This window comes from Manacus vitellinus, unplaced genomic scaffold (assembly GCF_001715985.3).
Source record: "Manacus vitellinus isolate BGI_N305 unplaced genomic scaffold, ASM171598v3 scaffold_24_pilon, whole genome shotgun sequence".
NCBI lineage: Eukaryota > Metazoa > Chordata > Aves > Passeriformes > Pipridae > Manacus > Manacus vitellinus.
In genome coordinates this window covers 11,974,324-11,990,201 of record NW_021939798.1, presented here as the reverse complement: position 1 = coordinate 11,990,201, position 15,878 = coordinate 11,974,324, and the positions used below count along the sequence as shown (strand labels likewise).

Sequence of the window (15,878 nt, the reverse complement as noted above, 5' to 3'; positions counted from 1 at the left end):
ACTTTGTGGTCCTCGGCCCTAGCAGGGAGCTCTGTCTTCACTGAGTTGGCTGGAGTTCAGTCTCCTTTGGATTTCAACAGCAGCAGAGGGGGAAGCACAAGCTCAGGATCCTCAGAATTAGGAATGATCTGCTGTGTTGTTATTGCTACTGGCAGGTTTTAGAATAGTTTGCCCTGCTTTTGCATTAGTTAAAACAGTCCTAAGGGGCCAAGCCACAGGCATGAGAATTCCAGAGCTTAACATAATCAAGTGGAATGTTATTCAGTAGACCCTGTGCTCTAGCAAGGTCCATGAGTAATTCTGAACTGCAGCTGTTGTGTTACACTTGGCCCCTGTGTCTGTGTCCAGGTTTTGGATGTGTTGGCTGCACTGGTGTGTGCTGAAGAGCTGGAGAACCAGGTGCTGACATCCCCCCCAGAGGTCTGGCTACAGAGAGTGAGGAACCTCCAGATGCCCGTTGAATTTCTGTGTAAAGAGAAGGATGCACAGCAGGGTGGGAGTCGGTGCCATCAGCTGCTGAGGGAACTCAGGTGGGTACCACAGCTCTGCTCACAGCCCTGCTCCTCTGCCTGGCTGGTAATTAGGGCATTGGTACAGCCTGAAGCTGCTTGGTGCTGCTTTTCTCAGACTTTGCAAACCTTTCCAGATTCCTGCTGGGCTCAATTACATACCAAGCAGCAAGAACCACATTTTTTCCACTCATCTCCTGTGGATTCTCCCTCTAAATCTGGCAGTAGCATCCGGTGCATTCCATCTGGGTTCAGGGGTTATTTAAAACTCTCCTCAGGTTCCTGTCAACCAGCAGTGCCTCCCCACTTCATCCCCTGGGCATAAAGGCTGTGGGAGGTGGGGAATTTCAGTGCATCTTGTCTTTTAGAAGAAAGCCTGGAGAGATACCCTAATTTCTCACAGAGCTTGTTTAGTTTATTTGACATGAAGAAAACATAGTTAATTGTGATTAGTATTTTTTAAATTACTTTCTTCCTATAGAAGTTAGAGGTGTGGGAAGGTGTGTGCAGTGGTGTTGGTCCTGCTGCAGTGCTGCCTCCAGGCCAGGCCCCTGGGTTAGGTGCTGTGTGTGTTCTGCCCTTCACAAAAATCCCTTTGGATAACAAAGGGGCAAAGTAAGAACGTCATGAGAAGTGCAGAATTGCTGTAATGGGGAGCATGAAAAGCAGTGAGATTGTTGACTGACCCGACTGCACTGCCATTCCTGCTCTCAGCTCATAATGTTCTGTTTGAAACCCTGCTCTCCTTCCCACAGAGTCTGCTGGAACCGGGTGTTTGCCATGGCTCTGTTTGTGGAACACGTGCTGTTTGGCATCAACACTGTGATGCCAGAATTCGAGATTTTAGTGAAAAAATACACTCTGCGTCTTGCCAAGGTAAAGCTGTGATTTCACCTCTTCCCTCTTCGCTTCTGCTGATCATGGGGATTTTTGTCTCGGGTGTTAGAGCTGAGTCACTGAGCTTTGTCCTCTCCCTCTGCAGTGTTTCCAGCACGGTTCAGACATGAAGACTCATCCAACTTTTCTTGCAGTGATGACAGTGCTGTGGGAGTGTAAGGACGAGGTCAGCAGCAGGCTCTACAGGTACTGACAGGGGGACAGGCAGGGACATGGCCCACGTTGCCAGCACATTTCTGGGGATAAGGCAGCACTTCATGTGTTGTAGTGAAAGCCAAATGAGAGCAATAACCCCGTTTGATTCTGCACCCTGGGCTGAGCAGTGAGCCAGCTGGTCTGGTGTTATCTCCTCTTGGTCTAGTTGCAGATGAGCATCTTATTAAAGGCTTTTGATAAGACAACATGGAAGCAGTTGTGTTCACTGTTGTTTCTGGATTACAGGTATGGTCTGAAGCCATGTCCCATCTGCCTGGGAGAGCTGAAGGATCCCATCTGCCTGCCTTGCAACCATGTGTTCTGCCACAAGTGCATCAGCACGTGGCTGGTGCCAGCACAGATGCACTGTCCATGCTGCAGAGCCGCTGTGGGGGATGTGGAGTTAACAGTCTCCAAGGAGATCAGGTATTCCACCCTCTCCAAGGGGGGGAGCCTTGCAGTGGGGCAGGTGTGGTGAGGAATTTCTCCACTCTGAGGTTGTCACCATGAGCAGAATGGGGGAGGGAACTCTGCTTCTCTCCCTCTGGAACCAAACAGGTCCTGTCCATTCTGTCTGTTGTTTCAAAAGAAGGAAGAAGCTGCCTTGGCCCCTGTAAGAAAACAGTAAATTACAGAATCATAGAATGATTTGGGTTGAAGATCATCTAGTTGGAAAGCTGGAAAAGTATCTCACCTTGGTGACTTTTGCCTTTATCTGCATGATTCCTCCATTAAGTGGTTCTGTATTTGAACATTCTGTATTTAAGTGGTTCTGTATTTGAACACTGTCTCAATGCTTTTACCCTTCCCCAGAGATGCCATAGCAAGGAATGCCCTGTTCCGGCAGAGGTGCAACAATTTCTTCATAGATGTTGTCACTACCATGTGCTTCAAGGACAACGAACCCCCTGACACGAAGGTGATCCAGAGACTCCTTGATCTGCTGTTTGTTCACAGAAGCCTCCTGAAAGATTCAGGTGAGCTCCCTTCACCCTGATGCTCAGCCTCATGGAGCTGTCTGCCACCACCTTCTCTCACCTGCCAAACCTGTCTTTTCCTGCTCTCCACAGATCACCCTGCTGTCTACACAAAATTCCTGTCCCCGTTCAATGATGAGGTGGATGAAACTCCCATCATCCGCTCAGTGATGCTGAAGCTGCTCCTGAAGTACAGGTGAGCAGTGGGACAGCTGAGGGGTGTTGTATCAGGGCATGGCTCAGCTCTGCTCACAACCCCACTGAGCCAATCTGATCACTGCTCTCACTTCCATGCTATTCCTTGAATTTGAATCCTTGCAGGGGAAATTCATCCCAGGCCTTTGCATTAGCAATGCAGCTTGGCTGGCTTGCATGGAGCTTGTGGTGGAGTATCTGAGCAGGCTGTGCCAAGGTTTCCCTGGCTGCTCCTGACCCAGCCCTGTGCTGAAGGGGGATGGCTGGGTGGCTGGAAGGTAGCTGGCTGACTGCTCTGCTCCAGGTCAGCAAAGCAGTGCTCCTCATCCACAGGACTGATCTGTCTGCTCCACAGACCGCCCCGTTCCCACAGCTCTCCCAGCCTCCCTTTGCAGGCAGGGCTCAGAAGCCACTTCTCAGGTGTGATCACCTCCTAAATCAGATGCTTAAAGCAGATCAGATGCCTTCTGCCCTGGAAATGCTCCTTGAGCATCGCTGGCGATCGAAGCCTGGCTCAGGCTGTGAAGCCAGATGGCATCTGCAAAACGGGGCCTAATGGCTTTTCCATCTTCCAGCTGGATCCAGAGTGACCCCACATGTCACACAGGCATCACTGGTGGTTCTGTTGTGATTTAGGACATGAGTAGTAGCTCTCAGCGTGGCAGCTGTGTGAGGGGGTGTTTCTCTCTCCCGTAGCTTCAATGAAGTGAAAGATGATGTGCAGCACTACCTGTCCCAGGTGGAGCACAACGAGCTCCTAGAGAAAAATGACAAAAAAGAGCTCTACTTACTTTTTGTCAACTGCATAGAGGTAAGAGTGCTGGGGAAGTATTAGCTGGGCCTTGAAACTGTTGCAGGAATAAAAAAAGTCAGGAATAGAAACTCTACTGCTATTTTAGGCAAGTTTCTTGTGTACAATAACTAGTTGTCCAACTGGGAAGCCCAAAAGGAAGCTGATATCAAATCACCTGGTCAGAACCTGCTCTCAGGGACTAGCTAGAGTTTCTTGTAGAAGGGTTTCTTTATAAAATCAACATTTGTGTTCTTCCTAAGGGACAGGTAAAGCTTGGCACCTTGGGACATGGGGTGTGTGTGGCCGGTCAGCCTGCTCGTGGCTCTTGCTTGGCTCCATGCTTAGGGAATGTGGGACAGCTGGGGCACACTGTAAAAATGGTGTTTGGTGATGTTGCAGAGGTTTAGGATAAGCACTGGAGAGGTCACAGGGAGGAGCTAATGGCAGTGGGGAGGAAGGTGCAGGGAGAGATGTGGGTTTGCTGTGCTCACTGCAGTGTGGGTGTCAGTGCTGACTGAAGTGTCTCTGCTGCTCATGCCACATCCTGGCCCTTCTTTAGGATTCCCTGTGTGAAAAGTCTGAGGACAGCCTTGGATATGAGCATATAAACAATCTGCTTGGAAGTGAAGGCTTTCCAGAGAACTATCTCCCAGGGAGCAACCGAGAGACTCCTCAGGAATCATCCGTGGAATACCTGCAGGCAGTGGCCAAGGTCCGCCTGTACCTCAGCAAGGCTGCAGAGCTCATCTCTGACTTGCAGCAGCACACACGTAAGCCTGATTAGTCTGCTGGAAAATGGGAATGCTGGATACAGAGCAAAGGCACCAGGGCAGGTGGGCTGGATGCAGTCAGTGCACCCGTGCTCTGCTGAACCTGCTTTGATGTGTGGCCAAGAACAAGAGCAAGTCTCTCTTCTCTTGAGGGTGTCAGTTGGTGTTTGTCCCCTGTACCATGTGTGAGAAGTGCTCTATAACTGGTAGCAAGGCTGTGCTGGTGACTCCAAAGGTGTCATCATGTGGCAATTACACCTTTGGAAGGAGATTTGTTTTATCCTTCAGATTCTAACAGTGACTTTTATTTAGAGCCCACTCAATTGAACTTTAAAGCATAAATTCTGCTTCAGACACATGACTGCTGTAAGGTTTACTGTTTTATAGGAATGAGAGCTCTGTGCAACTAAAAGGGATTAAGAGTTTATATCAAAGAGTTTATATCTTCTCTGTCAAAGAAATGAATCATTGTCTGAAACCTGGCTGAGGAAATGCTCTAGACAACACCTGGGGAAGAGAGGGCTCTAAAGTTCTCCCGTGTAGTTACTCAGTACTAGTAAAGGGATTTGGTGCTACAACTGGTGCAGACAGAAGTTTTAAAAGGTGGGATGTGCTTTTACCTTTTTCCTTTTTTTTTTCCCCATCCAGAGCAAGACCAGGCAGAGGAGAAGCAGCGTTACCTGGCAAGTGTGAGGAGGTTCTGCAGCCTCACTGGGAATGACTGGCATCGTGTGTACCTGGTCCGCAGGGTTGCCAGTCAGTATGGGATGGAGTTTGCTCAGAAGCTTGTCACAGAGCCACGGTTCCAGTGGGTGTTCCCAGCGGAAATCCTGCGACAGGTAAAGAAGAGGTGTCTCCTGGAGATGGTTCTGGGCTCCTCTTCATCCTCACTTTGTGCTGCTTTGGGGTGTTTCTGCTGTTGTGTGAGTCTCTCCTGGCTGTGCAGAGCCCTTGGGTGGCTGTGCCTGCTGCTGCCTCTCTGGGAAGGCTGAAATGCCCCAGTGCTGGGGAGGAAGAGGAGATTCTGCCTTCACCAACAGCTGGCTGTTGCCCACAGTGCTCTCCATGGGTCGTTCCTCTGCAGGTCCAGAGCAGCCAGGCCAACCCCATCGACCGGTACCTGGCGTGTGGGGAGAGGTACCGGGCCCTGCGCGACGCCGTGGGACGGGCCATGGTGGAGGGCACGGCTGAGGGGCTCCTCGAGGCCGAGAAGGTACAGCCCACCCCTCACCAGGACCTGCTGGGGTTGGGATGGCCACTCTTTCAGCTCTGTGTCCCTGTGGGCAGTGTCTGTTCCCGTGCAGGTACCTGAGGGGCCTCTGCTTGCAGGTCACGGTGCCTTGTGCTGCAGACACACGTGTTTTCTTTGCTTTCTCACCTGCATGTGCAGCCACTGTAGCTGGGACAGCTCTGTTCTGTTCCCTGCCACATCATCTATTCTTCTCCAGGCCTCCAGCAGCTCCCCAGCCGTGGAATCAGTCCACCTGCTCCTGGCCATTTTCCGGGAGGTCACTGCCCTGTACAGTGCCAGGGACCCGAGCCTTCATCCCAAGCAGCAGGTAAGACCCTCCCCTGTGGAAGCTTGTGACAAACCTGCTTCGTGGAAAAGGATAAAGGAGATTTGAGTCAGAGGTGTTAGAGCTTTTGTTCCTCTGCCCCAGACATGGTGATGTCCCAGGCTGGGCAGTCTGGGAGTGTTTTCAAAGCGGGGTAGCCCAGCGTGGGAAGCAGCTGACAGTCCTCTTCACTGGGCTGGGCAGTGTCATGCTGGGTGTATTTCTTTTCAATGTGTTCTTTCAGCAAACAGCCACGATGACTCAGTTCATCCAGAACTCCCAAGTCCTGAATTCTCCAGAGCTGCAGCACTTTGCAGCTGCCCTTGTGGGGAATGCCCTGCCAGCCCTGAGCGTGGACCCCCAGAGCTCCAGCCAGCACAGGGCACTGGTTGAGGTGGCTGTTCACACCACTGCTGTGCTGCTGTGTGGGCACAGCCCCGTCCTGCAGCCCCTCAGGAACCTGGCCTTCCAGCCACACACCATGGAGGTAAAGAGATGCAGATGCAGTTCATATGCAGTTCAGCATATTTCTAGTTCTTTCCTGTGTTTGTGGGATCCTCTGTAACCTGACCTTTCTTAACATCATGACATCAAAAGCTATGAAATGCTAATGTGTGATTATTTCAGTGTTGTTGGGGTTAAATAGCACAACAACAAGGTCCAGCCTTAAAAAGGTACCTCTGCATCCTGAACAGTATCAAGAAAATAGTTTTGCTGGTATTTGAGTGAGCAGAGCTGGAAGCAGTGGCTGCTGTGCAGACCTGCCTGCTCCAGGGAACACTGGCTCCTGAGTCAGGGTGGAGCTACCTAAAGTGTAAGGAAATGGCTGGTACACACCAGGGTGCATCAGTAATCCAGTTCAGGATGTCTGGAGAGTGCACATGCAAGTCTTAACAATACAGACAGTTCTAAGAGTGGATTTTCAAAGGCAGAATTTGAAGATCTGTGTCTACGTCACCTGCCTGAACTCTGTGTTCAGATGTCTCATGTTCCCCATTGTGAATAAAGAACCAGTGAGCAACTGCTACAGGAAAGAACTGATTTGTAGATCCATTTGTCACCTTTTTCCCTTTTTCCCCCTCAGCACTCGTTCCTGCCCACAATGCCAGAGGACATCATGGCTCAGGCGAGGGCCTGGGAGGGAGTGGCCGCTCTGCGCTGGTACAGTAAGTGCCCCTGGATGACTTTGGAAGGGATTGAAGGGTTTGGAATTGGGTTTGGAATTCCAAGTGTGAGGACAAACACACTCTTCAGCAGGAGTTATCCTTTGTAAATCAACATTTATAATGAAGGTTTGTGTGGGCGATGCACCGAAGTGCATCAAATGTCTGTTTAGCCTTCAGTCTGCAGCTGTTTGCAGAGTTTTAGGGGGCACACGACCTGTCCTGTCACTTGTGGCAATGTTCACAAGTGTGAGAGAAGAGCACTGGGCCACCTTCCTAGCCAACTTTTAGTCTCTCTCCCCACAGTAGGACCTCATTGCAGCCTGGGAGTCTGGGGCTGGGAGCATTCCTGAAGGAATGCCACTTTGGCCCTCAGAGCAGAATCTTTCAGGCTTCCATTCCTTGTTTTCAAGGAGAAGCAGCACTGAAAAATTCCTTGAGTTCCTGTGTAGGCCTTTCATTCCTTTGAGGTTTGTGACATTCAGGGCTTTAGGTTAGATCTTGAAGCATATTTCTTGCTCCAGGATGTTGCTGCCTATGAAAGGAAATAACAGGGGCTTTGTCTTATAACGCTGTCCTGTTTGTTTCTCTCTTGATAGCATGTCCCAATGGCCACCCCTGCACTGTGGGAGAGGTAAGAATTTGGGACTGGTGGGTTTTCAAGCAGACTGTTTTCAGCAATAAACTGTTTTTATTTTGTTTACTGGTTTTAATGTTCTATTGCACAGAGTTCAATTTCTAAACTCAATATTATTAATCATTTTGTAATCTAAATCTCATAAGCTGCATTAAGGCTGTTCTGCCATAAATGTAGGAAACATGAAGCAGAGGCCCCGTGCCCAGGGTGTGTAGAAGGGTTTTTAATTAAGCAGTTACAGCTTGGATTTTTGTTTCATTCCCTTTTCCTGCTGGAGAGGCTCTTGCTGTGGAATTCAGTGTTCTCCTTTTCCTTTCCCAGTGTGGCCGCCCCGTGGAGGTGGGCCGCTGTCTGGAATGCCACCTCCCCATCGGAGGGGTCCGTTACACACCCGTGCCGGGCTTCACGGAATTCCGGTAGGTTCCTTCACCCTTTCAGTGCTAAGTGATGCAGGACCTGCCTGTCATGCCTTCCAGGCCAAAGGTACCGACCACTGCTCTCTGGAATGTTAGGAAGGGATGTCCAAACGAGAGTAATCAGCCAGCAAAAGCAAACAAATCAGCTTATCTGTGTACAAAACTTACTGGAAGCCTCTGCTCCCCTGTAGCACTTTTAATTGCCAGCTTTTGTGGCATTCAAAGACCCTATGGGTTAAAAAGACATTACTGGGTATCAGAGATGCCTTGTGTGGTTTTGGTCAAGGCAAAAAAGTACTATATATACACTTTCCTACAGGAATAATGAAGACAGAACCCAAACTGGCCACATTCTTGGAGATGTTGAGCACAGAAGAACACTGGGAGTGTCTGACCGGGGCATGTCCCCCGTTGTCTTTGTCCTGATCCGCTCGCTCACGCACCTGTCGATGCTGCTGGGAGCCACTAAAGACCCTCAGGTATCTTCCAGAAACGGCCCCAGGTGGCCACACAGAATGTAGTGAAACCTTTGTACACTGCTGGTCCTTTTCATCACATTGCCAAGTAACCAGGGCAGTCTGTCCAGGTGCAAGACCCAAATTCCCTTCCCTCCTTGCCCGGGGATGATTTTGGCTCCTTCATGCACTTCCGTGGATGTTTATACACCCACAGCTGCCTTTAGTGGCTCCAGTGGCAGGAATCCCATGGGGTGGAGTCTGGCAGGACTGAGCTCTGGGTGCCTTGTGCTTCCCTGGGCATTTTTGGCTGTGCTCAGCTCTTGCCTTTTGTCGCTCTTCAGTCCTTGGGAAGGATCATCAAGCCGCGGGTGCGCGACGCCGTCAGCTTCCTGCAGGAGCACGTCCAGGAGGACTTGGAACAGCTGACAAAAATTTTGGGGAAGAGTGTGGATGAGACTATCAACACCCTTCATCTTGTGCTCAGCAGCCTCCTCCAGGACCCCCCTCAGCAGCCAGGCCAGTGTAAGAAAACCCACCTGCCATATCCCAGCTGTGTTTGAAGGGCCGCAGTGACGCAGCCTCTTGGCTGATAAACCACTTCCAGCAGCAGTAGCTGAGCTGATGAGGAAGATCCTGAATTTGGAACTTGTTTCTTACTGTAGGGAGTGAAGAATTTTTGGCCATTTGCTTCTTTCAGTCGGGTACCTGGGGTTTGCAAGGTTTGGTGCAGTCGATACTTCTGAAAATGAATTATTGACTAAATAACGTCATGACAGATTGGCAGAGCCTCCAGCTCCCGAGAGGGGGGGATGCTCCCAGCACAGCAGCTCGTGCTGTGTGCAATCTATATTCTGTGCTGCCCTCTAAATGACTCCCAAGGAGATCTTTGGTAGAAGAGGGCTGGCAGAGTGTGATTCTGGGAGAATCTGGGGTGCAAGTTGACATGTCACTGTGTCATGGAGGGATTTATATGTAATGACCATATTTTGTGTGTGACAGCACCAGTCAGTATTCCAAGCTTCAGTCTGTCATCGATCATGGTCTGACCTTGGACAAGCTGTTTAACCTTTCTGGGTGAATGACTTGTACAAGTGTCCCCATCATTCACGTGTGTGCTGGTTTGGGTGTCACTCTCCAGATACTCATTTAGCTTCTAGGACCTCTGCAACTGCTCTTGCTCCTCATGCTGACCTGCAAGGATGTCCCATCAGGAATGTCACTGAGAGAACCTGTGCTCTCTTTTCACTGACCTGTTGCAGCTGTAAGAGATGAAATATTCCTGTTGCAGGGCCAGTGCGGTTTGATCCTGTTCTCTCTACCAAGGAGAAGAGAAACAAATGGGAAGAAATTGTTGCAAACACAATTATTGTTCCTGAATTGAAGGTGAGAAATTTTCTGGACAAAATGTCAGTAGCTGAGCAGTTCAAAATGCATTTATGTGGAAATCTGGCTTGCTGTAATACCTCTGCTACACTTTTCACCCAGCTGTTCCTAAAGCCAACCTGTCCATGACACAGCTGCAGGTTAAGGATCAGACAACTTTATTCTACCTGTGGAAATGAGAGTCTGAGATTCGAGTTGTGCTGGGTTGATTTTGTACAGCTGGAAAAGCAGAAATGGCTTAACTCAGTTGAAAACATTTGTCCAATTTTTTTTTTTTTTTTAATGCAGGATTTGGATAAAAGTCTTCTGAAGTTAAACAAACAGATACAAGAGGATGAGAGAATTTCTTCCAATCCCATAGTGAAAATAGTGTATGGTGACCCAGCTGCATTCCTGTCCCAGCTGCCAAAGAACAGCCACATACATCACTCCAAGATGTGGAGCTGCAGGAAGAGGATTTCAGTGGAGAACCTGGGCCATGTTGTCCAGCAAAAGAATGCCAAGGACACTGTCCCTCTCCTTTGGAAGTTCCTGCAGAAGGTGGGGGGAACACAGGGATGAGAGCCTGGAATGTTCAGAGAGCACAGAGCCAAGGACTGCTTGGGGTGGGAAGGGACCCTGGAGCTCCAGCCCCTGCCTGGGCAGGGTCATCCAGAGCCAGTTGCCCAGGACTAAACCATGTTTGGATTATCCAGTGACTTTATTCTCACCAATTGCTATAATCTTGAGAATGCATGTGGAAATATTGTTGTCTTTTAAACATTTAAAAAGCAATTCCATAAAAGTATCCAAAACTGGTTTGTCCAAGCACAGCCTTACCCTCACAGGCTCCCTTTCCTCTTCCAGGAAACTGAACTGAGGCTGGTGAAATTCCTGCCAGAGATTCTGGCTCTGCAGAGGGACTTGGTGAGGCAATTCCAGAACACTGCTGAGATCAAACGCTGCTCCATCAGGGAATTCCTCAGAGAACCCCTCTCAGGTGAGAAGACTCTGCCAAAACTCTAATTACTGAAATAGAAAGTGCTGGATTGTCCAGTTGAAAACTGAAGGTGAAAACTTCTCTTGAACTTGCAATCTTAAGACCTCATATTTCTTTTTAATTCCCATCCAAATGAACTGGAGGCCTTAATCCTGGAGTTATGGTTGGAAAGGTCACCAGGTGATTTTAAAGGGAATTAAGTCAAAGGGATTTTTCACAAGGGATGGGAGCTCTGCTCAGACACAGGCAAGAGAAATCCCTCAGTGCATCAGTGGGATGTTCACTCTCTAAGCTCAGCCCCAGAGCAGGGCCTACCTAAAGGGTGGAATAGATGTGCTTTCCTTCCTTTCCTGAACAGACTCCTTCAATTGTATTTAAGTACAATTACTGATGTTTTTAAGTACTTGTGGAAAAGTACTGAAGTACATAAGGTTATGCAGAATCAGACCAAGGATCAATCCAACCTGGGTCAATAGTAGATAATAATACAAAAATATGAACAAACAGAGCAAATGATTCCATTTGATACCATTAGAAAAATGTTTAATGTCTGTTTAGTCTCTCGAGCAGTTTGAACAGTTGCCTAGAGTTCAGTGGTGTGCTTTGAAAATTCCTGCATTACGGAGTTTCACGGTGTTGCCAGGTGTTTCATGGAGTTGTCTTTCTGTTGTTCCTCAGATGTGATGAGGGACCTGTTACAGAGGAGAGTGAATGTGTTTCTGTCTGTCTGGAACAAGCTGAGAAGCTCTCTGGACACCAATGGTGAGCACCTTCTTTCCCAGTGCTGCTCCTCTTTCACAGTTCAGGTTCCTCCTGTCAGTGATGCTGAGACATATCCTCAAAAATGAGCTTGGCCATTAAATTTTAAGATCATCCAGGCACAAGTGGAAGAATTTGTTTCCCTCCTGTAGTATTCTCACCTGAACTCGTGTGCTTCAGTGCTGATCCCTAATGCAGAGAGCACAGCTTTTCTCAGGCTCTACATTCTCCTGCCGTGGGTCAGTTCAGGAGAGGCTTGCTCAGCCTGGGCTGCCTCTGGGCCACCTTAAACAGTCTTCTCTTTATTTCAGGAGAAATTAAGCTCCCTAAAGGCTACTGTGATGCTGACCTGACCTTGGACAGCAAGCTCGAGGTCCTTCTGCCCCGGCGGCAGGGGCTGGGCCTCTGCTCCACCGCCCTAGCCAGTTACCTCATCGGTCTGCACAACGACTTCATCCACTCAGTGAACAAACACATCAAGGAAGATGACAGGTGTGTTGCTATTCCATTTTTCGGGCTCTGTTTCATTTCCTGCTCCCACACAGGCAGCTTTCCTGCTGCAGGAAGGCTCCTCTCTCTGATGGAGGCCGTTTGCTCCCCTGCAGGTACGTGATCAGCCCGTCGGAAGTGGCTGACCTGCATCTCATCAGTTACGAGGTGGAGAGAGACCTGATTCCTCTGATCCTGTCCAACTGCCAGTACAGCATGGAAAAGGGAGGGGAGACGTTGCAGGACTTTGATCTGGAGAAGATCCAGCAGCAAGTCATCAGCAAGTTCCTGCAGGGGAAGCCGCTCATCACGCTGACGGTGGGACAGGGCAGGGGCTGTGCCCCCTGGCTGGGGGGGCCCTGCAGTGGGTGCTGCTGCCAGGCATGCACTGTGCAGGGTGGGCAGTGTCTCCAGAGCTTCACAGCCCTGGGTTTCTCTCCTCTGACAGGGAATCCCTACCCTCGTGTGCAGACATGACCGGAACTATGAGCAGCTGTTTACTGATGTCAGGAATAAGCTGGAGCAGGTGGGTTTCTGCACTGGAGGAAACAGGGCAAACATGAGACCCCTGACTTCCCAAGAACTCTTGGCTTTTCTGTCCCTTGCCTTGTCTGTCTGAAGGCTTGCCCACTGATCTCTCAGCATACCTTGAATATGTACAGTCTGGACTTGTGTTGTCAGTCTGGATTTACAAAGGAAAGGGAGACAGTTCAGCATTTCAGTGTCCTACATCTGAGGTTCTGTCCTTTTCCATGAGTTTAGCAACTTAAGCAGCAATAAGGAATGGCTCTAAACTAATATTAGCTCTGACTTCCTGGTTTTCAGAGTGCTCTGCCCAGTTCTGCGATGAACATGATCAGTGGGGAGCTGCAGTCCTACAGTGATGTCTGTGATGCTCTGTCCCTCACTGAAATCACCCTGGGCTTCCTGGCCATGGCTGGGGAGAATGCTGAGATGCCACTGACTGACTACATTGAACAAGTTCTGCAGATGGGGGACCAGACAAACCCTCATGTTCTGCAGGTGAGTCCTGAGGGCACAACTCTGATTCTTACAGGGTAAAATCTGCACTGGCTTATGCTAAATCCAGCCAGTGTGACCTTCAAGCCCAGCAAAAGTTTAGCTTGACAGGGTGATCAAATTCCCTCCCTACCACATTCAACAGTGAGGGGGAAGCAATTTTCACTCTCCCTGCAACCACTGTTTGCAAGGTGGGAGCACCTGACAGCTTGTGATGCTCAGCAGGTTCCTGCAAACCACCAGAAAGGTCAGGTGCAGGGAGGTGCAGAAGGTCAGGCTCCTCTGCAGATCCAGGCTCTGACAGCACGGGAAGGAGAAGGATCAATGGAGTGTCAGCAGAATTACTGCAGTGCTAAAACTGAGCAAAGGGAGAACTTCAGATCTGAGTCAGCTCCTGGTGACACTGGCCTGGTGCTGAGCAGGGCTGAAACCATCCCTTTGTCTCTCTAAACTGGTGATGGGGAAGGTTTTTTATCTCCTAATGAGTGTGAAGAGAGGCCCAGGGCAAAGGCACAGTGTTGTGACCAGTGCATGTGACAGCCCTATGACTTTCCCACTCCCTTTCATGGTACCAAACAGATGGATTATTGAAGGCAAAATGGGGAAAGGGGAGAGAGGCCTGTTGCAGGCAGGCTATAACCAGGTTAAAGGGCTGGATGAACTCTCTGCTGAGCTGTGACCTGCCTGGGTAGAGCAGGCTGGGGACAGGCTCCCAAAGCCATCCCTTGCATCTGTGTCTGTGTTTTTGTTGCAGGCCCTCAGACGATGCCACCTCAAACACAGCATAGCCCTGTGGCAGCTCCTCTCCACCCGCAAATCCGAGCAGCTGCTGCGCCTCAGAAGGGTATGACACCCCCAGAACTCTGACCAGCTCCTCCTCTGCTCTCAAGGAGCCTGCTCAAATGTGTCTGTCTGGTTGTCTTTTTCCCCTCGCTGCGTTTTTAGGATCCGTTTGCAGATGTCAGTCGAGACTACAAAGCTGAGCTCAGTCCAGAGATTGCCAAGCTCCTCCACACCTTCCTCGTCCACTCGAGGCTGGAAACCTTCCTGCAGGAGCTCCATGAAATGATTGTGTTGAAGCTGAGACGTGCCCAAGCTGTGGATGAGTTCAGACCCAAGTGGAGGTAGGAGTTACGCAGCCCAAACCCACCACAGTTGTTAACTGAGGCTTCTCTGCCTCTGAGAATGCACATGGTGGGAACAGTTCCCTTGGCAAATGCCTGTCCTGTGGGGACACAGCACAACCAGCAACATTAGAAATATCCAGCTTAGTCCTGAGACACACTGCCCATTTCGGGCATGTGTGACTTCCTTTTCCATGAGCTGTTTTGGGAGCACTGCTGGAATACACCAGGAGCTGCTGCTCAGGAGCACAAGCACTTCTGCAGGCACTTGGATAGAATCATTACAGAATCACAGGCTCATTAAGGTTGGAAAAGACCTCCAAGATCATCAAGCCCAACCTTCCAGGAGGAGCCCACTCAGCTCTCACAGGCACACCTCGGCCCCAACAGCTCAGTTCTGCCCTGCACCCTGCCCTTGCTGGGTCCTGCAGCCTCTCTGTAAATCCAACGGGCTGCTTAACCCTCCTCACTACAAACACACCTGTTAAGCTGTGTGTATTTAGTATTTTGGGTGGTGGGAATACACAAATATTACATGGCACTTGTGGTTTGCTGTAGCTATTAATGCTACTTCTGCTCTGTTTTCCAGCCTGAAGGAATCGCTCCTGCCTTACCTTGATGCCAAAGACTCTGAATTAGCTACAGAGCTGCAAGAGACATTCCCAGATGAGATTCTTCTCTCTCATGCAATTGCTACCTGGAAAGCAGCTGCTCTTTTCAAACGAGAGCGCAGGGAAAGTTAGGAACAGGCCACTGCCAGGAATGTTGGTGCCACAACACCCAGGGGTGGCCATTCGGGAATGGTGGGGGGTTTGTTTTGGGTTTGTTGATTTGCTTTCTGGGTTTGGGGTTGTTGTTTTTTACTAACTTCAGTAGCAAACACGTGATGTGGAGCTGCTTCTGTGCAGCAGGAGGATGAAACAGAACCAGCAGCTGCATGTGAATCGTGGACAACCACAACCCCAGACCCACCTGAGGAAGATGAAGTATTTTTTTTTTACAAACCACTGTGCCCTGGTGCTGGGAAAAGGGATTTATTTTTTCAGTCTGCATTTCTCCCGACGCTGGGTTGTCAGCAGGATGCAGAACCAGCTCCTTCTCCCAGCTCCCCCTTCCTGCCCAGGTACCTGCTGCTACCCCCTCCTCACTCTGCGCCACAGCGGGGCTGGACTGTGAAGGAGAAATGGAACCATGAAGGAAGTGGCTGCTTCACTGCCTTAACCCGGCAGCCCCCGCCTGCCGCCGCCTTGTCCCGGGGCCGGGCCCCGCTGCCCCTGCCCCAATAAAGCTTGTTTAGTTCCTTCTTTGGCTCCTTCCCCATCTCGTTCTGCCCTGTGGTCCACAGGGACGGGGATGCCACAAGTGGATCATCAGCTCACCCTGGGCTGATCCCCCAGCGTGGGCAGAGGGCAGGGGGGGATTGTGCCCCTCTGCCCCTCAGGTGAGACCCCCCTGCAGAGCTGCTCCAGCCCTGGGAACAGCACAGGAGGGACAGGGAGCTGCTGGAGCCAGTCCAGAGGAGGCACCAGGATGCTCAGAGGGATGGAGCAGCTCTGCT

At 50.2% G+C, this 15,878-nt stretch overlaps 1 protein-coding gene across 1 annotated transcript in view; it reads left to right on the top strand.

Moving 5' to 3' along the window:
• Window positions 1–15,603, top strand: part of RNF213 (ring finger protein 213) — a 43,988-nt gene extending 28,385 nt beyond the window's left edge. Inside the window, exons 38-65 of the mRNA XM_018073312.3 lie at window positions 349–530; window positions 1,265–1,385; window positions 1,492–1,592; window positions 1,848–2,027; window positions 2,415–2,578; window positions 2,672–2,774; window positions 3,470–3,584; window positions 4,126–4,336; window positions 4,985–5,175; window positions 5,421–5,549; window positions 5,785–5,895; window positions 6,137–6,379; window positions 6,977–7,058; window positions 7,655–7,689; window positions 8,014–8,108; window positions 8,428–8,587; window positions 8,908–9,088; window positions 9,855–9,949; window positions 10,238–10,489; window positions 10,796–10,928; window positions 11,607–11,690; window positions 11,999–12,179; window positions 12,293–12,494; window positions 12,625–12,702; window positions 13,002–13,199; window positions 13,951–14,040; window positions 14,142–14,320; window positions 14,910–15,603. Of these exons, the coding sequence (XP_017928801.2) occupies window positions 349–530; window positions 1,265–1,385; window positions 1,492–1,592; window positions 1,848–2,027; window positions 2,415–2,578; window positions 2,672–2,774; window positions 3,470–3,584; window positions 4,126–4,336; window positions 4,985–5,175; window positions 5,421–5,549; window positions 5,785–5,895; window positions 6,137–6,379; window positions 6,977–7,058; window positions 7,655–7,689; window positions 8,014–8,108; window positions 8,428–8,587; window positions 8,908–9,088; window positions 9,855–9,949; window positions 10,238–10,489; window positions 10,796–10,928; window positions 11,607–11,690; window positions 11,999–12,179; window positions 12,293–12,494; window positions 12,625–12,702; window positions 13,002–13,199; window positions 13,951–14,040; window positions 14,142–14,320; window positions 14,910–15,063 (4,050 nt within the window). The 3' untranslated portion in view covers window positions 15,064–15,603. The remainder of the gene's footprint in view (window positions 1–348; window positions 531–1,264; window positions 1,386–1,491; window positions 1,593–1,847; window positions 2,028–2,414; window positions 2,579–2,671; window positions 2,775–3,469; window positions 3,585–4,125; window positions 4,337–4,984; window positions 5,176–5,420; window positions 5,550–5,784; window positions 5,896–6,136; window positions 6,380–6,976; window positions 7,059–7,654; window positions 7,690–8,013; window positions 8,109–8,427; window positions 8,588–8,907; window positions 9,089–9,854; window positions 9,950–10,237; window positions 10,490–10,795; window positions 10,929–11,606; window positions 11,691–11,998; window positions 12,180–12,292; window positions 12,495–12,624; window positions 12,703–13,001; window positions 13,200–13,950; window positions 14,041–14,141; window positions 14,321–14,909) is intronic.
• Window positions 15,604–15,878: the final 275 nt, after the last annotated feature.